The 20,311-nt window shown below is 45.0% G+C and overlaps 1 protein-coding gene across 1 annotated transcript in view; it reads right to left on the bottom strand.

Annotated features, from left to right (window-relative positions):
- The window catches only part of ARAP2 (ArfGAP with RhoGAP domain, ankyrin repeat and PH domain 2), a 1,093,539-nt gene that overhangs the window by 931,348 nt on the left and 141,880 nt on the right, over window positions 1-20,311 (bottom strand). Inside the window, exons 6-7 of the mRNA XM_069202133.1 lie at window positions 17,573-17,926; window positions 15,410-15,479 (exon numbers count right to left, since the gene is read on the bottom strand). Of these exons, the coding sequence (XP_069058234.1) occupies window positions 15,410-15,479; window positions 17,573-17,926 (424 nt within the window). The remainder of the gene's footprint in view (window positions 1-15,409; window positions 15,480-17,572; window positions 17,927-20,311) is intronic.

Here is a 20,311-nt window from a genome sequence, read left to right as displayed (position 1 = left end):
GGATCATCTCCAAACCTTTTGCCTTCATTCTATGGTTTTCTGAACCTGTTTCACGTTGCCTTTTAGGAAGCTCTGCACTTTATCATTGATAACCAGTGCTAAAGTAAGTGTGCTCTCACCTTTAAATATGATAAAATTAGCTTACACCCAATTGGTACATTTAATTTAACCATAAGTCCCTGGTAAAGTGGTACTACCTGTTCCCAGGACCTGCAAATTAAATGATACAAGTGGGACTGCAGCACTTATTGTGCCACCCACTAAACAGCCTTTTAAACATATCCCAGGCCTGCTAATGCAGCCTGTATGTGCATTGTAAACTGCCATTTTGATCTGGAAAATTAACCTTAAGCCAGACATAAACCTTCCTTTTTAATACATATAAGTCACCCTTGCTGTATTCCCTTAGTAGCCCAAAAGGCACAGAGCAGTGTATTTAAACGGTTGGTCATGCTCTTTTTAATTTTAAATATTCTAATAGTGCAAAACTCTTGAATTCATTTTTCTCTATTGCAAGGCCTGACCAATGAATGTGTTAACTTTTATGTGGGAGCAGGTAGAAATGTCTAGTTTGATGTCTAAAGAACTGTAAATTAAAACCCTCTTTAATGGTAAAGTCAGATTTTAAGTCACAATTCTGAACACACCACTTTTAGGAAGTGCCCCGTCTCAGCCATTTAGTACTTGGAGACCATCATGTATCACATGACTAGGTGTAGCTGGCAGCTGGTCTTTGTGTATTGCTCCCAGACAGTGAGACAAATGGGGAAAAGATTTTGGCAGGGTAGGCTATCTCTGACTTGATGAGGGGGAGAGGCCATCACCTACCACACATGCACATCACAAAAACTCTGCCTGAGCACACTCACAAAGGATTTGACACGTCTTTTTTGTGCCCAGACAAGCTGGGGCCAGGACAAGGAGGCAGGAAATTCCAAGCATCCCTGGGGGCAGGGGATCCCTTTAGAAACTTTTCTTACTTCAAAGCTGGCACTAGGATAAATAGTGGACCCTCAGACCCAACTCTTCAGTACATCTCTAGACCTGTGGATGGATACTACAGACGAAGTACTACTGTGCTGCCAGAAGGACTGCTACCCTGCTGCCCTGCTACCTGGAAGCTCTGCATCAAGTTGCCCTGGTTGATGAGAAGGAAGACTGGACCAGCACTCTTCATCTCAGGCTGGAGTGACTTCAGCAGTAGGCTGACTGACCTCCTGTTGTGAGCTACAGGGACATAGCAAGTGCTGAAGCCCCCCCTACATCTGCCCATCTGACCTGCTGTCTGAACCTGGAACTGCCTGAGCCCTGCAGGCCTCTACAAGAGTGACTTCTTGATCCCAAAGAGTTGCCTTTCAAGTCCTAGATCCTTGGTGTGGCATCAGTGGAGCTTCTCCTCAAAGAAAAGAAGAAATGTTAAAATTTTAGGCTCTTTGCGATGGGGCCTGTTGACACCAAGCTCTTGTGGCCCGCACCACCGGGCAACATGAAGTTACTGGGAATCCAACTCATCATGCCACAGTGACCACCGGTGACACCCGGCAACACAAGAACACTTTGCACTACAGCATCAACAGCCCACAGTGACCGGTAATGCAGATCTCCATCCTTGACAGATCATGATGCCCAATAGGATCTTTGTGCTACAACGACAACTGGCCGCAATGCTCGATGTGTTCCTCGTACAACATAGAGGACCATCCGCAACAATCTCCCTGCTCATTTGTGGCCCCTCTCCACCACTATCAGAACTCTTCACACTAAACTTTTGAAGGTAACTTTGGTCCCTGCAGAGAGCCCTAGCTCCATCGCAGTCAGCCTGAGCTTGTTAGTTTTATGTTCGCCTGGTCTTGCATGACCAGCTATGCTTGAGTGGTGCTTTGTGCTTTTAGGTGCTATACTTACCTGAAATCTTTGAAATGACATATCTCCAGTCATTCTGATTAGGTGTTTGTCATTTTGGTTACAAATAATTTATTAAATTTGACTAAATTGGTGTGGATTTTTCTTGTGTTGTGTTTTCACTCTATTGCTGTTTGAAGTGCTGCATAAACACTTTAGACATTGCCTGTCTTGGAACAGACACATCGCCGATGTTGTGTGGAGAATATTGATGCATCCCTTATACTGCATAGTTCAGAACAGAAGCTAAGATTTGCAACCAGGGTTTAAAGGTACTTTGGTTCACTGGACCCAACTGTGTCCCTGTAGCCGGTCTGCACGCTAGCTAGGTTGGCCTAAACATGTGATTTTGTCCTGATCTGGGCCGTGGCGCTTTTGGCTTCTAAATGAAATTTACAGTTTATAATTTATAAAATATTTATTCAGGGTTTACTTACTGGATATTTGTTGTTTTGGTCTTGTTTAATATATTAAATTAAGTTCTATTGCTTTAACTTTGTGTGGGATCCTTTGGACGTGATGTTCTCACTGTTTGAAGTGTTGCACAAATACTTTACACATTGCCTTCAAGTTAAGCATGATTGCTGTGTGCCGAGCTACCAGAGGGTGAGCACAGGTTAATTTGGGGTTTGCTTGTGCCTTATCCAGACAAGAATTGTGGTTTCAGCTAGACCAGGGCTCACACCCCAGTCAACCAACAACCCAATTTCTCACATTGGTCATCAGTGACGAGAATAGGACCTGTGTTTTTGCAGTGCAATATAGTGATATGGTGTACGTAAGCATATTATACCGGTGACCAATTTGAATCTAAATTCTTCTTTATTGGCTTTTCAATTTTTCCAAATTAATTCCTGCATTACCCGACTTGTCTGTGACCTCACCTGCGACGATGGAGTTTGAGCTGGTTAACTTGAAGAGCTACATCATGGCCCAGGTCAAAGAGTTTTGTCAGGCGAGGGGGAGTCCTGATAAGGGGAGCACCAAGAAGGGGAAGCCCCAGGAAGCTTTATGGGCATGGGCAGAGGCTAATCAAGTGCCAGGCAATACAAATAAGGAGAATGAGGAGAGTGAGGATGGATCAGAGCAGGACCCACAGGAGGGTCTTAAACTGTTATATGTATATGGGTGCACTGTTCCAAAAAGACAAAAAAAACTAATAGTTATATTGGAAAGCAAGGGCGAGGTTGTGATTAATTTCAGGAGAGCCCTCAAGCACCCAATAGGGTGACAGGTTTCATCATTGGGTCTTAAACTGTGACTTGTTGGAGGTGAGAGGTAACATCATCCCAGGTTTGGAGACCTCTTCACAGGCAGGAATCAGTGTGTCCTCCCCTGCTACAACCTGTCCCCAGAGGAACTGGCAGAGGGGGAATACAAACTGGATATGGCTAAGCTTAAAACTGAAGAAAAGATGCTGGGCATTGAGGCAAAAAAGGCTGAGAGAGCCTTAAAGGAAAATAAATTCACCATAGAGGAGAGGAAATTGATGTTGGCTCATGAGCCGTCTTAAGGAGCTGGACCTTAAGGCCGGGCAGGCAGTATCCAGCAATGATAGTAGCAGCAGTTCCTCAGTCCTCTCTGGAGAGAAGAGGATCCATATTCTTAAAGGTTTGGAGCTTGACTTTGTGGTGGGAGACAACATTGACAGGTGGTTTGAGGCTCATGAGATTGCCTTACAGATGTACAAGATTCCTGAGAAGGATTGGGAGGGCTAGTCTGTGGAAGCATATGCCTAGCGACGGGAAGGACACCCTAGTTGCCCTGGAGAAGGAAGACAAAAGGATATATCCCCCCCACAAGGGAAACCCTTGTCATAAACTATGGTTTGAACAGTATAGGCAGAAGTTTAGAGATAGTCTGAAGCTGGCTCAACAGACCTGGATGGATTGTGTAGATTCCTGTTGCAAGGCACTGGATTGGATGGTTGGGTAAAGGGCAGTAAAGTAAAGGATTACCAGGAACTATACAATTCGATTGAAAAAGAGCACATGTTCAGTCTTTGTTTTGCAGATGTGCGCCAACACTAGACTGACAGTAAGCACTATGACCCCAGGGACCCTGCTAAGGAGGCGGACTGCTAGGTCAGCACCAGGGCCCATAAAAATCTATCTGGGGGGATCACTACAAGGGTGGGCAGAGCCCCTATCAGAAGAAGAGCCACAAACTATTTCCTCAGGCCAGGACTCCCATCCGTCCCAACAGGGAAGAAGAAAAGATGGTTCCCTGACAGTAAGTCATCATGGAAGGCATCCCATAAGTGTTATGTGTGCTAGCAGTAAGGACACTTCAAGGGGGATATCAAATGCCCCAAGCGGGCATAGCCCTCCACTAGTGGATAGTCACTGGGTCTGGCTATGTAGCACTTGGGGAGGTGACTCTCCCAGATAGTTTTGAGGACAAAGTAGAGGTTACCCTAGTGTCCCTGGGTGATAGGCAGATGGTGCAAAAGGCCCTCGTGCCTAGCAACACTACGAAATAGAAGCAGGGGTCACCATCAGTGGTCAAAGTGGAGGCTCTGAGAGATCCTGGAGCCAGCATAACAACCGTCAGATGTCTTCTGGTATCTTCAAACCCGTGTGGGGCCTTCCTCCTGGAGCTGCTTCATGGTGTACCCCTGGCAGGTCATTTGGGGCAGAACAAGACAGTTGACAGGCTGTTACCCAATATTACTGGCTTCAAATGGGGAAAGACTCAGACACGTTCTGCAAGTCCTGTTCTACCTGCCAGGCCAGTGGTAAGGCAGGAGGGAAACACAAGGCTCCACTGCAACCCTTTCCTGTCATTGGTACCCACTCTGAAAGGGTGAGCATCAACTGGCCATGTGTTAGGCCGCTGTACCCTAAGACAACCATAGGCAACAGGTTCTTTCTAGTCTTAGTGGATCATGCCACCCAGTACCCAGAGGCACTCCCTCTGAGAATGGGGACTTCACCCGTGGTGGTCATGGCACTGATGGGTATCTTTACCCATGGGGGGGCAAAGTAGGTGGTGTCAGATTGCGGTAATCAACTTTATGTCAGGGTACATGAAGGCCATGTGGAAGGAGTATGGACTAACCTACACGTCTCCATCCCTTACCACCACCAAACCAATGGACTTGTTGAAAGGTGCAGCAGGACCATTAAGGGTATGACAATAGGTCTGTCAGAACCCATGAGGTGGAAGCCAGATGTCCTCCTGCTATGCCTTTTGTATGCCTAGAGGAAGGTGCTGCAGAAGCTGGTTAACTTAAGCCCCTTTAAACTTCTGTATGGGCACCCTATGTGAGGACCCCTCAGTTTGGTGAAGGAGGGCTGGAAGCAAGCTCCTGGTAAGGCCCCCCAGGATGTGGTCAGCTACATGCAGGTGCTCTGCAACGAGACAGTGCGCTTCGGGAAACTCACACTGGGGAATCTAGAGGCCAGCCAGGAGGACATGAACCAGTCATTTGACCAGAATGGCTCTCTGATTGAGCTAGAGCCTGGACAAAAAGTGTGGGTGATGGACTTGTGGAACCCAGGGCCCTGCATGGCCACTTGTCTGGGGCCTTATGAGGTGAAGGAGCGCAACAGTGACCTTACCTACCATGTGGACCTCAAGACTCCCAGGAACCCTCTGTGGGTCCTGCATGTTAATAACATCAAGTCCCACTAGGAGGGGCCTAAGCTAACCATGCTCCTAGTCACCGATGAGGGGTAGAAGAGGAGAGTGAACCTCTCCCAGACCTCCTTTCTTCTAAAGAGCAGGATGGGTCAGTGCAGGGTGTCAGCCTCTCCCTGACACTGACCTTAGACCAACAGAATGAAGATTGCCACCAGTTGCTGGGGCAGGTTGCCTCTTTGTTCTCCCTTACCCCAGGTACCACTATATAGTGCATCCCATGATATTCTTACCAGGGACACACTGCCTGCAAAGAATAAAAGGTACAGATTGCCTGACAAAGTGAGAGCCAGCATCTAGCAGGAGACCTCCAAGATGCTGTTGTTGGGGGTTATTGAGCCATCAAACAGCCCTTGGTCCAGCCCAGTGCTGTTGGGCCCCAATGCTGGCCCTCCAGGTGTCATTCAAGAATTTAGGTTCTGTGTGGACTACCATGGATTCAATGAGATCACCAAGAATGACGCACATCCCATTCCCCAAGATGATGAGATCATAGACTAGGTAGGAGCTGCCAAGATCCTCCGCACGTTTGAATTAATGTCTGGGTACTGGCAGATCACCTTGACCATGGGGGCCAAAGAGAGGTCTGCGTTCTCCACCCCAAAAGGACACTTCCAGTTCTGGGTAATGCCCTTCGGGTTGTAGAATGCACTTGCCACCTTGGTAAACAAGGTTGTGGGTGGGTTGGAGAACAACCTTTTTTCAACTTTTTTTTTTACTAAGCAGGATAACAAAGAAGGAAAAAAAAATCATCTCATCAGGATGTTACCATGCTGCTGATACGACAGACTGGAAACATTGAAAACGTGATCAAATTAAAATATTATCATCATCGTGACAATGATACTAGCCTATAAGATGTTTCCAGTAGTAGCATTAGGGAACATTAGAGTGAGCTAGTGCAAAATGTGCTTCGCGTAGCACAATTTCTAAATTGAAATGTGCAGACAAACGCTGAACAAAATGTAATTTATAATTGAAATGTCAGGAACTATATAGCAGAAACAAAGCGAAAAGCATCCTATTTAGTACTGGGACGTCTCTGATACTAATTACATAATTCTATGTCATCATTTCCCAAAAAACCCTTAAAGAACATTGAAAAACATTAGGAAAGTGCATCAATGCAAAAGGTGCCATGTGAGATCATCAAATCAGTTGTAGACATAGCAGCATATTATGGTAATCGTGACAATGGGACTAGTCCATAAGGGGTATACATTAAGGGCACTAAAAAACAGTAAAGTGAGATAGTGCAGGAAAGTGCTTCACAGTGCAATTCAAAATTGGCAGAAATGCAATTCAGAGTTGTAATATCGAAATCTAAAATGTAGACTACCGCAGTATTGATTTGTGCAAGGCAGAAAACATACTGTAGAGTTATGGGCGTCTCTGATAATAATTAAACAGTTCTAAATTGCTAATTTGGTTATTACAGTAGATTTGTTAAGGGGTATGGCACCATTGTTGCGATCTTGCCAGAGCAGACTTACAAGAAGCAGCCACATCAGGTGATCTGGACAGAAGCAAGCCAGAAACCTTTTGACACCCTGAAGGAGGCAATGTGCACAGCACCCGGGCTCAAGGTCCCTGACTTCTCCCAATAATTCATTGTGCAGGGAGATGCTTCAGGCCATGGCATAGGGGTCGCATTCTCACAGCTAAATGAAGAGGTACTGGATCAACCTGTAGCCTTCATCAATAGGAGGTTACTTCCCAGGCAATAGAGGTGGAGTGCAAGAGAGAGGGAAGCCTTTGCTGTGGGCTTGGCACTGAAGAAGCTGAGACCATACCTGTTAGGTGCTCACTTCCGGGTTCAAACAGACCATAGGTCCTCAGATGGTTAATGCAGTTGAGGGGTGAGAAACCCAAACTGTTGAGGTGGTCTATCTCCTTACAGAGAATAGACTTTATGGTACAGCATAGTCTTGGAACAGACAACACCAGTGTTGATGGGTCTCTCCAAGTTCTCCTGCTTTAGGGAAGAGAACTCCCAAGGGGATGGGTAGTTCTCCCCACTTTCAGCCTGGGGGAACACACATTAGACCTGGCATCCTTGCTGTGGTTTCACCTAACTTTATATCTTCAGACATCTGTTTTTGCTGACATCATTTTTGCTAGCCTTAGGATTCTGCACACTTCACCACTGCTAACCAGTGCTAAAGCAAGTGTGCTCTTTCCCTAAAATGTGCTAACATTGGGTTATCCTCAATTGGCATATTTAATTTACTTACAAATCCCCAATAGAGTGCACTACATGTGTCCAGGGGCTGTAAAGTAAATGCTACTAGTGGGCCTGCAGCACCGATTGTGCCACCCACTTTAGTAGCCCCCTAAAGATGTCTCAGGCCTGCCACTACAGAGTGTGAACAGTTTTAAAGTGCCATGTGGACCTGGAAAAGCCAACCTTCTGCCAGGCCTAAACCTTCATTTTTATTACATACAAGTCATCCTTAAGTTAAGCCTTAGACAGCCCGAGTCAGGGTGCAGTGCATTGCAGTGTATTTACTCAAATTCGTTTTTCACTACTGCAAGGCCTATCTTTCTATTGGGATAACACTGCAGTTACCTTGTTACACCCTATGAGCATCATTTCATAATTGGAAGAGATAACCCTTCCATGTTGGGTGCCCCTGGAATCACAGTTTAAAATCCGAACTTATGGTGAAGTCGGATTTTAAATTGCAATCCTGAAAATGCCACATTTAGAAAGTTGGCATTTTGTTACTTTAGCCATTTGGTGCCTACTGCCGGTCTCTGATCACAAGTCTGGGGTGGGGTGACAGCTGGGCTTTGTGTATTTCTCATAGACTGACACCCAATTGGCTTTGATAGGCTATCCTGGGGAGGATGGGAGAGAGGGGCTTGCACAACCTCACTTACACCTGAATAGGCTATGTCATGTCCACACACAAATGGCTGCATAACACCCTGTAGTGAGTCTGGAGCCAAGGACGGAAGGACAGGGACTCAGTGTACTTCAAAGGCACGCCTTTGATGTCTCCCCCACTTCAAAGGCCTAACTGGGTATACTGTAGATACTTTGCCAGGAAAAAAGATTGCTGAGCTGCTGAATGCCTGCCACTCTGCTGGACTGTTGTTTTGCTGGACTCCTGCTTTGCTGTGCTGACCTGTGCCTGCTGCTCTCTTGCCTGAGGATGAGAACCTCTCCAACCTAGAACCCAGAGTGATCCCAAGAGCTAACTGGCGGGCTCCCTGAATTGAAGTCTCAGGGGCATAACAGACTTCTCCTGCACCTGGACTATGCCATTTTTGAGTCTGCCCTACCAAGTGGTGCTGCTCGGCTTGCTCCAGTTGAACCAATGCATCCTCTGCTGCGGGAGCAGAATCAAAGCATTGCTGCTGCTGCATGAAGAAAAATTGACCCATCAACTTTAATACGTGGGTCGGAACTGGTGCAACCAGAATCTCATTGTCGCTGTACCTTGCATCCTGAAACCCGCACATCACTTTCAGGACTGACACTAACACTTTTCTCGCCACTAGGTCTTCACACCCAAATCAACGGTAGCCTTGACGATGATGACAAAACTGTGCATCTCAGCCTCTGCCCTCATCGAAACAAACATGTCCTTGACTGTCCAACACATCCTCGACATTGACACGTTTGGAACTTACACTGCAGCCTCACTGCATCTTCGAATCAATGCACCACTGCGGTTGCATAGAGAACATTGATGCATCTGCTCTACTGCATGGTTCAGATCCAACGCAACAATTTGCAACCAGGATTTAAAGTACTTAGGTTCAGTGGGCCTAACTGGGTCCCTGTAGCTGGCCTGCACTTCATCGCAGTCGGCTTGACCTTTAGACTTTGTACCTGTCCAGTGGGACCAGATACTCCCGATTGGCGCTTCTGGTTCTAAGCACTAGCTTACAGTTTATTCTTTAACAATTCATAACTGAAGTTCTACTTGTTGGATTATTGTTGTTTTGGTCTTGTTTTATTCGTTAAATTAAGTGATATTTGTCAAACCTGGTGCAGGCTCCTTTTTGTGTGGTGTTTTCACTATTTGGACTATTGCACATATACTTTACACATTGTCTTCAAGTTAAGGCTGAATACTCTGTACCATGCTGCCAGAGGGTGAGCACAGGTTCATTTGAGGTTTGCTTCTGCCTTACCCTGGCAAGAACTGTGGTTTTTGCTTGACCAGGGCTCACACCCCAGTCAACCGAAAACCCAATTTCTCACAATAACATAACATGTCAGTCAAGAATTATTAATACCATCAACAAGAGAAAAGGGGATGTATAACTCTACTGTATCATCAAAATATGTTCAGCTTTATTGTGCACTCATTTGCAATGGGGTTTTGCTTGTGGAGCTTAGCACACCGTAAATCTCTAGAGGATGATTTGGATGACTGTGCTGTAGTTCTACAGGATTCGAGCTGGCTACTTGACAAATGCAGATCTGAATTAAGCGTTAAAAATACCTATCATCCACAATCGTACTGTTTCATATCATACTTAGAGGATTCATGCTCAGACCATTTTTTCACTTTTTTGTTTACTTTTTTAGTTCTCATTACATTCCAGGGAGGTGCAAAAAGGCAGCGCTGCACAAGGTAAGAAAACGTCTGAGCGAGAACTTGTAAGGCATTAGTTCTTGAAAGGAAAATGCAAAAAATAAGAAAAATAGTAAATATTGTCTGCAAGGATCACCCATTTATCAGTTACTTTTGGCATCGTGTTCCAGACCTTTTTGGAGATGCTGACGTTCTTCCTCCCTATCACTCCTAATGTTCCAACAGGGGATACCTTGGAGAAAGAAACTACATTGGAGTAGAGTAAGGGGGAATACCATTTTGAAAGAAGATACATAGAGAGACAGAGGTGACAATAAAGGGATAACAAAAGAACAGTCTAGAGATTGTTGGACCAGGCACTTTTTGCAGGGCCATCCCAAATCCTTTTGCCTCCTTCCTCCTATTTTTTTCTGACCTGTTTTTGTTGGATTTAGGACTCTGAGCACTTTACCACTGCTAACCAGTGCTAAAGTGCATATGCTCTCTGTATACATTGTATTGTTGATTGGTTTATCCATGATTGGCATATTTAGATTTACTATTAAATCTCTAGCAAAGTACACTAGAGGTGCCCAGGGCCTGTACATCTAAAGCTACTAGTGGGGCTGCAGCACCTGCTGTGCCACCCACCTTAGTAGCCCTGTAAACATTTCTCAGACCTGCCACTGCAGTGCCAATTCAACCTGGCAAGTGTAAGCACTTGCCAGGCCTAAGCCTTCCTTTTTTTTATAAATGTAAGGCACCCCTAAGGTAGGCCCTAGGTAGCCCCAGGGGCAGGGAGCAGTGTACGTTAAATGTGGGACACATACTGGTGTGTTTTTCATGTCCTAACAGTGAAATACTGCCAAATTCGTTTTTCACCCTTGCAAGGCCTATTTCTCTCATAGGTTAACATGGGGGCTGACTTTAAATATTCTTAAAGTGAAGATTCCCTTAGGGAGCAGACACAAATGTGGAGTTTGGTGTCTCTGAACTCACAATTTAAAAATACATCTGTTAGCGAAGTTGGTTTTTCAATTGTTAGTTTGAATAGGAACTTCTAGGAAGTAGGCATTTTCTTGCTTAAACCATTCTGTGCCTCTGCCTGCTTGTGTATTCCACATCTGGGTCAGACTGACATTTGGGCTGTTGTGAATTCCCTCTAGTCAGTGACATAAAGGGAGCTGGGGTGTAGCCTGCATACCCTGATGAGCCACCTGGGCTAGAGTGAAAGGTGGAGTGGTCACTTACACCTGAAAGGGCTGTGCCTGCCCTCACACAATGCAGTGTCCGACCCCCTGGTGTTTGTCTGGGACCAGGCCTAGGCAAGGCAGGATCTTGTGAACAATAGAGACTTTCCTTTGAAGTTTGTCTACTTCAAAGGCAGAAAGGGGTATAAGTAGTAGATCCAAAACCTTATACGTTAGATTTCTTCAAGATCACTTCTGGAATCAAGAGGAACCTCTGCCAAGGAGAAGAGCCAAGGAGCTGAGGAGAAGTGCTGCCCCTGCCTGTGACTGTGCTTTATTGGGCTACCCTGGAGTTGCTGCTTCTCCCTGTGAAAGGGGACAAAGACTGGACTTTGTTGTGCATTCCTGCTTGAAGAAGAATTTCCAAAGGCTTGCAGTAGAGCCTGCCTCCTGTTTTGAAGTCTCAGTGACAGCAAAGACTTCACTATCCAGTTTTAATTCTGCATGCTGTGGATTCTAGATTGCCAGAGGGTGCCATTCCAATTCCTGGGCCCCTGGAAGTGAATTTCCAGAGAAAAACCTGTCTAACGATGGAGGACGATGCTGTGCGACTTTGTTAAGGACGCTGCTACACGGAAACTGTGACGCCGCCTGCCCCGAAGCCGTGGACCTCACAGAAGCGAAATAACCCCAATGACTCAGCAGGCCTTGTATCACTGCAACCACTAATCCCGCATGACTGAGATCAGAGTGTCGTGCCATTACAGTGCCTGCAGCCCTATGACGACATCACAACCCAGTGAGGTCGCCCCGCAGCATCGTGACTTTGTCGGAATTTATCTCTGCCTGAACCATGGGACCGACACCTTAAAACCGATGCCGCCTCACCTCCACCTCTCTGCAGTAAGGACCAGACTCCTCTTATGCCTCTGCTCCTCTGCCCCGTAGCAAGGGAATCAATGCAGCATCAGATCCAGTGACGTCTTGCTCCCCGACTCCATGCACCGGCCTGTTTTATACTTGTTTTACTAAGGTACTGTACCTGGGGGTCTGCAAGACTCTGTAAAACAGCACCCGTCGCATCGCATTGTAGGAAACGACTCAGTCACGATGCCACTTAACATCATATTGCAGCATTTGTGCATCTAGGAACTATTTTTGTGTTTTTAAGTGCTAAGATCATATTTCTAATGGTGTGTTGTGGATTTATATTATATTTGGTCTTGTTCATTTAGATAAAATATTTACTATTTTACTAAACATGTGTTGTGTCATTTTGTAGTGGTTCACTGTATTACTGTGTGTGTTGGTACAAATACTTTACACATTGCTTCTGAGTTAAGCCTGCCTGCTCGTGCCAAGCTACCAAGAGGGTGTGATTCTCCTTTGCCCTGACTAGAGTGAGATTCAGTGCTTGGGCAGGGGGTAACCTGACTGCCAACCAAAGACCCCATTTCTAACAGAGATGCGTTTTCGTTTGTTTACCATTTTTTCTTTAAATGGCCATACTGAGCACATGCTTTTCCTACCACCCCCTTTCACACACAAGTGGGTCTCTGTATTGGTATTGCAAGGATCCATCCTTTAAGATCCAAGGTTCACTGGTAAACATGCATGTGAATGGCAGCACCCGGGTCTACTAAAAGTAATAACAGCAAGACTGCAGGATATCACAAGAGGAGTTATAGCAGTGGCAGCAAGCAACCTGGTGACAGCAGCAGGACTTTTAGAACACTAACATGGAATATCACCTAAGTGAAAATTGTGTCTGAACTTGCATATTTACTTAAACATCCACATAGACATTTCGCTCAATGATGTAAGCACCTGTTCCAGAGATATGTCTCAAACCTACATGTTATGTATGCCTTAACTTTACAGTGAGTAATAAAAACGTGAACTAGTCTCATCTATTGAATATGTTCTGCAGAAAATTGAAGATTACTTTTAGTGCCTTCTATGACAAATGTTTGCCCTGCTAATGCCATGCAGTACCTGTTTTCTAAGAAACCAAAGCTTCCACTGCTGCTGCCCTATTTGTACAAGCCCTGAGAAGTAAAATGCTTGTGCTTCTACTGCCCTAGCTAAGCCCATTCTCTGAAGGAGGGGACCTTGCACTGTTTTTGCCCAAGGTGTACCTGTTCTATAAAAAAGGTTGCTTACACTGTTATTGCCCCATCCCATGAAAAATACAAAGGATATAATAAATGCACCTATGTACACTGCCTTATGAGCCAGGGCTGCTTAAAAATATTTGGTGTGATATACCAAGACCTATATTCCTGAAGGTGTTTGCCCCGGTAGGAACAATATTTTAAGTACTGAGACATGCTGACCAAAAAAACTGAATTTGTTGTATACAAGAAGGTGTGGTAATTCCATAAGAGATTTAGCTGTTTCTACCAGGAGTGTTATACTTCATGTATGTTTGTCTGTTTATCGAGAACCGACTACAGTGCTTCAGCTTATATCACTCAATCTTTAGTCTATAAAAATATATGAGCCGAGTATACAAGTAGATTTTAAAATGGACTAGACTACTGTATTTTTTTTACAGTATACCTGAGAAGTGACTCCATGTCATAAATAACAACTTCAGCCAATACTAGCATCTTAGTCAATAGCACTTTTCATGCTGGGGGTTTGAGCCCATATTGGCTGTTAGATCTGACAACCTTAGGGTGGTCATTACTCAAGCCTTTTGCCAGTTTGCCTCACATTTTGCTGATTTATTTTTGCTGGCCCTAGGACTTTGAGCACTTTACCACTGCTGGCCAGTGCTAAAGTACATATGCTCTCTCCCCTAACCATGGTGTGATTGGTACAGCTACAATTGGAATACCTAATCCACTTATAAGTCCCTAGGAAAAGGCACTACATTTTCCCAGGGCCTGCAAATTAAGTGCTAATAGTAGGACTGCAGCACTGCATGTGCCACCCACTAAAGTAGCCCTTAAACATGGCTCAAGCCTGCCATTTCAGAGCCTTTATGTGCAGTAACACTGATATGTCAACTTGGCATTTAAAACCTCTTGCCATGCCTTAAGCTCCACTTTTATTACATATATGAGTCACCCCTAAGGTAGGCCCTAGATAGCCCAGAGTGCAGAGGTCTATGCAATTAAATGGTAGGACATATACTTTTAAGTTTTACATGTCCTGGAAGTGAAAAGCCCCCAAATTAATTTTTCTGTACTGTGAGGCCTATCTCGCTCCTAGGTTCAAACTGGGGATTCCTTATTACATTTAATAAGCTGTAATTCCTGAATGAGGAGTAGATATGTCTTGTTTAGTACCTATGGAATTGTAATGATAAATTCTCTTTAGTGGTAAAGTTGGATTTATTGATACAATTTTGAAAATGTAATTTTTCGAAAGTTGACATTTTCAGTTCTTAGCCCTGTGTGTCTGCAGCTTGTCTCCAATACACGTCTGGGGTGGGGCAACATCTGGGCTTATGCATTCCCTCTAGACAGCCACACACAAAGGGAGATTAGGTGTGACTGATAGGCTCTCAACATCCTGATCGGCCATCCGGGGCATGATGGGAGGGAGGAGCTGGGCACAGCCTCACACTTCTACCTAAATAGGATGTGTCCTGTCCCCACACAAAGGGCTGCATACCCCTTTGTAGTGAGGCTGGAGCCAGGTCAGAAAGAAAGGACCTCAATGCACTTCAAAGACCCTTCTTTGAAGTCCTCTCCACTTAAAAGGCACAACTGGGCATAAGCATTGAACCTCTGACCCTACCAACTCAGTACACAATAGGATCTGTGATGAACTCTGCCAGGAGAAAGAACTGCTGTGCTGCTATAAGAACTTCAACTCTGGGCTGCTGCTCAGGAAGAACAGCTTTTCTCCTATGATTATCCAGTGAGCAATGTATTGTACATACATGAACACAGACAAACATTTATTTCTCTTCCACCTATGGTTGTCATATATTATCTTTACTTTCTAGAATGTTTTTGGCTTTGTCTGTACTATTTCAAACACATAAAAAATGTGTATAAACAAACATTTGAAACATTTTGTATAAACAAACCCCCAAACAATAGCTATCAACCAGCCAAGATGTTACCCTTGAATATCCATTTAAGTATAATGACTACTGGAGACAAAGCAAATATCACAAAAATTTACCTTTTCATTATTGTAGTAGGAAAGGTTATCTCCATCGAATCTCACCCATCTCTTCTGAAACATATAGTTTCTGAAATTGAGCAGAACATTTTGTTACATTTATGTTAACTATGTAAAGTAGCATTTCAGCGGAAAAAACAGAATTCAGGGAAACTGTCAGAAGACAGAAAATAGAAGACACCAAACATATAATATGTTTCATTTTTAGGTTGTAGCCTACCAGACAGAGCAGCTGTCTGGTTTGTTAAAGACATCTTGGGGGCTTTCAGAAAGCTGACCTAGGAATGCATTCTGCCTGTTGATTACCATTTGCTTTGTGTTTTTAAACTCACGTTTTCTGGCTTTTTATTTACTGGCTTTATTTGCTTTATGCTCTCCAGGTTCAGTTTGTCCTTCACATTGCCTAAACTCTGTACACTGTATTCTTCCACAAACTCGCTATCTATGTTATAGGGAGGAGGAATGTAGATTACTCTCCCCATGGAGCTTGCTCATGCCCCTCCTATGCCCCATTTGTGAGGCTGTAACATAACCTTTAAATAGCACTTCATGTAACACATGGATGAAAGATTTTTTATTTTAGCTAGATATGTAATATTATGTTGTGTTAAGCACTTTGACACCCTGCACTGAGATTAGTAGAACATAAATTAAATAAAATAGTGGTATTTAAGTTGTTATTTGTTTAGATACTGGGACGAACAAACATTCTTGCATGCATTTCTAATGTAAACAGGGACTGAGCAAAGTAAAAAAGCATGCCTCTCTTAAGCACCTCTCAAGCAAAGGAGTTACATGTGATGGAGGGGAGTAGAGTGGTGGTAATTTCAATGGAGAAAGAAGCTATAACATAATGTGTCAGTTCCCTATATTAAAACAATGACATGATGTGGCAATTTTCTGGCATTTCTCAATATGCCAGTCATGCCATGATGCCCCCTATAAAATATATGGTCAAACACCAGGTTAAACCAGGTTCATCCCTGACTGAGCACCCATAAATGATAAATAAGCACTTCTTCAAATAAGCTACTGTTTTCTATGTCAGCAAAGATGCAGCGTGTAATTATTTCCTCTGCCTGCTCCATTTGTCCTGCAGCAACTTCAATCCACTGACTTCTGTTTTTCTGTAATGTCCTTCTCACAAAAGCTATTACAGATAAGGAAACATGAGGAAACATATCAACACATTTAAAATTAATGGTTTGCATGGATCCAGTTTATTTTATGACATTTCCTATTAATAACATTCTTGAATAGTTGTTATCTTTCATGGTTTGCTAAACCAAATACATATTTTATTGATTGAGACAAATGTTCTCTTTGGTTATTCTAGCACTGAGATCAGTCAATGCAGTTTGTTTGCAGGGCTCCATTACATAGTCACGGAGAGCTCTCTGATGTTCCAAGAAAACCTTAGCTCACACCATTCAAGATGGTCAATATGCAGCCAAATACATGATGTCTGCTGACCTGGATACTACTGAGTGCCTGGGAAGGACAGTTGTGATGCTCCACTGTCATGCATGGATGTGCTTTACAGAATTATCTGGAAACGTACAGGCCCCTCTCACGGATACACCTTTTGGTGGCTCGTAGCTGTTTGCCAAAAAGGCTGCTTGTGTCTTGGAACTTTTCAAAGAGAGAAGGGCAATAGCAAGTCCTGTGAATCTTTTGATACAGCCCAAACAGTTTCCTTACCAGTTAAAAAAATTCTGAGGCACCTATAGGGGCCTGGCATATAAGAGGCATCATTATCCTCAGCCTCTGCATCAATCACCCTGTCCAAGTAGGGACCACAATCCTAGTCAGGGTGAGCCACAACACAGCCTAAATTATCCTGTACTCACCCTCCGGTAGCTTGGCACAGAGCAGGCAGGCTTAACTTAGAAGGCCATGCATAAAGTGTTTGTGCAATAACTCACATAGTAACACAGTGAAAACACCACAATGACCCCACCAAGCTAGAAAAATAGATTATGATTTTACAAGGCCAAGATGACAAAGATCCAATACGTAGATCCTGAGCAATGATTTGACTTTTAGAATGGAATATCTTGCCATTCTTTGACTCTGGATCGACTCCCATTTACTCATGCAGCCTCAAAATACAATTCCCACATCACAATCGTTATTTCCCAACGTGGATTTGCCAGTACATACCCTTGTGGAGACAGTTTATCCAGCCAGCCAGTTTTACTCCTCTTTGAAGATGATCCGTAATAACAAGCGTAAGGGGTTATTGAGATGTCATCTTTGGTGAATAAGGTCTGGTTTTCAGTTGGCTGATCTATTCCATCTGAAAGCGAAGAGTAACTTAACAATGTCACCTGTTGCATTTTATCACGGGGAAAAGAGTAGCTTTTGAAAGCCTCTGTGTTTTTCACCCTTAAGCTCTGGGCACACTCTGCTACAGTTGAGTATTCAGATTCTGAAGTGGGCTCCTCACTGGGTGCTGGGGTGAATTCTTCTGGTGCCATTTCATAGCGTTCTTCGAGTTCAGGTGTCATCCGTTTCCTGCGGTAAAGGAGGTATAAGAATCCTACATTAGACTTCAGCACAGCGTCAATGTTAACGTCAGTGTTGCTGCATGCCATTTTTGTTGCAGTGGCCCGGTGTTTCAAAGCACTGAGGGGGGGGGGGCGGGAATAGTAAGATGCACAAGAATATAAATAGAAGAACGACAACTGAAATTATAAGACCCAGATTTCAACAGTTTGTTTCAGAACTATTAATAACCTACAGGCTTGGAACAACTTGTATCACTCACACATAGACAAAAGGCTGAGGCTGCTTTGCCAGGGTTTTAGATTGTGACCTGTGTTGTAAAAATGGAATTGCAGTCCAGTTAATATTTACTATTTTCAGTCGATAAACGCCTGAAAATTTGTGGTAATGTTTATCAATGCATCCATAACAAACATCCCAAGATGCACAGTTGATTTTCTTTTTAGAAGTGGAACAGTAACTGTTCAAGTTTATTTATTGTGTCAGCCTGACATAGACAGGTCATAAAATCTAGAGAGCAAAATGTACATACATTTAAAGTTAAATAGCATGCTTTAATGGTTAAAAACACAACATAACAATAAACCATGCTGGTTCACAACAGGTAGCCAGCTCTAGAATACTAATGCATAAAAAAGTACAATCATTGGGGGCGTGGTCTCCACACAATCAAGAATGGCCGCCTGACTCAGGAGCTCATTGCGAGGACAGGCCCAGGACAGAGGTGGGTGTGACAGGGGGGCCGCGCTTGACCCCGAACAGAGAACGAGGGACCCCACCGATGATGTGTCTCGGCTGGGGGCTCTAAGAGTTGGACCCCCTCATTGCGGATGCCTGACACGGCCCGGGGCCCTGATGCCCTGAGCCAATCCTGAGCTCACAAATGCCCCAGTGAGGACGCCCAACTATATCTCACCCGCGACGTATTGGGGAGAAACGGACCAGCCGCGTGCAGCGGAACACATGCGGCGTGGTGGATGGGGGTCAAAGTGCAGAGACGGTGCCCTACCCCTCTCACTAGCACTGCAGAGAAGGACACTACGAGGGCCTCTCCACTATTGCTCTCATGCCTACAATCACTATCTGCCTTCCCTACAAGCTACACAGGAGATACCCCCAACCCCACTAAAGAGTCCAAAGAGTTGGGAAGGGCTGCTACACAGCAAGTTTGAGGCATGCTACGGGTCTGAGGCCCCCTCCACCTTCCCCAGCAGCACCATAACACCCAATGCTGGAACCCCTCCTCCCCCCAAACCCCATTGCTCAGCTGCCTCCCCCTTTTTCTATACCGCAGTAAAGTACACGAGTGAGGGTCCTTGTACCCGGGAGGAGCAGTAGACTGCCTTGCAATCCTACACGGTGGAAGAGTTTAGAGTGGCTCCACACTTGACCATTGAGCATGCGCCCGTCTGCACTCTCCTCCTGCCAGTCCCTCCTAGGGCCCAGCTCTACCTGATAATCTGAAGCAGACCCTTACCATGCAGCAAAGACCAGTGCAGTCACTACCATTCACCCCAATCATCACCTTCAACAGGAGGGCCCAAGCACAGTTTACTTAAGGAGTGGCACAGAGAAAGAGCGTGCCTAAGGGTGATGGGCACCCCATCCCGGCTTTTACATCTCCTAACCCGGACAGCATCAAACGTGGACAAGGGGACCTCCTGGTGGAACTGGAATGGCGCAACAAGCAACAGTGTACATAGGAGGGGTCCCTATCAGTCCCGGAAACCCGAGACCAGCAGCAATCACTTCTGCTTCCAGAAAGCCTGACAACTTGAAGCCACAAGAGAAGGGGCCAGAGAGAACCCAGGACGTGAAGTGGCTGTTAGGTTGCCACTCCCTCTTCCCCCCCACCAACCTTGCAGGTTTTGATCTCTCTAGGAGTGGGAGCGCTGCATAGTACAGGCCCTGATTGCAAACTCTGTCAGTATACATCCTGAGAAGGACCCTACAATCGCGGATGATCAGAGTAAATATCTCCGGCCTTCCTTCCCCCATTGCCGAACCGAACATAACTGAGGACCATTGCCCCTGGGTTAGAGAGAGACACACAGCACTATTGCCCGGAATCCAGCCTGGAGATGCCCCACAGTAAACCTGCTGGTAAAACCACTAGTAAACCAGTGAGACAACTTCTCTTCTCTGAAGCCCTACAGCACTCACGCTCCATGGCTGCTGCCAAGGGAACGCAGCCGGAGGACTTATCCAGCACTACTGATGGCCCGAAGCAGGACTCCACTATGGAGCGCATACTCCAAGAAATATCGGCTGTAGGTTGCAAACTGGAAGGGAAGCCTTACTAGCGGAAGAGAAGAAATCCATACGAACGGACATAGTGGGTTTTCAAACATGGGTTCTGGGGCTAGAACAGCACGTCATGGCCATAGAGGACCA

The sequence above is a fragment of the Pleurodeles waltl genome, chromosome 1_2, assembly GCF_031143425.1.
Source record: "Pleurodeles waltl isolate 20211129_DDA chromosome 1_2, aPleWal1.hap1.20221129, whole genome shotgun sequence".
Taxonomy (NCBI): domain Eukaryota; kingdom Metazoa; phylum Chordata; class Amphibia; order Caudata; family Salamandridae; genus Pleurodeles; species Pleurodeles waltl.
The sequence above is the reverse complement of the archived record's forward strand: the minus strand, read 5'-3'. Positions and strand labels throughout refer to the sequence as shown.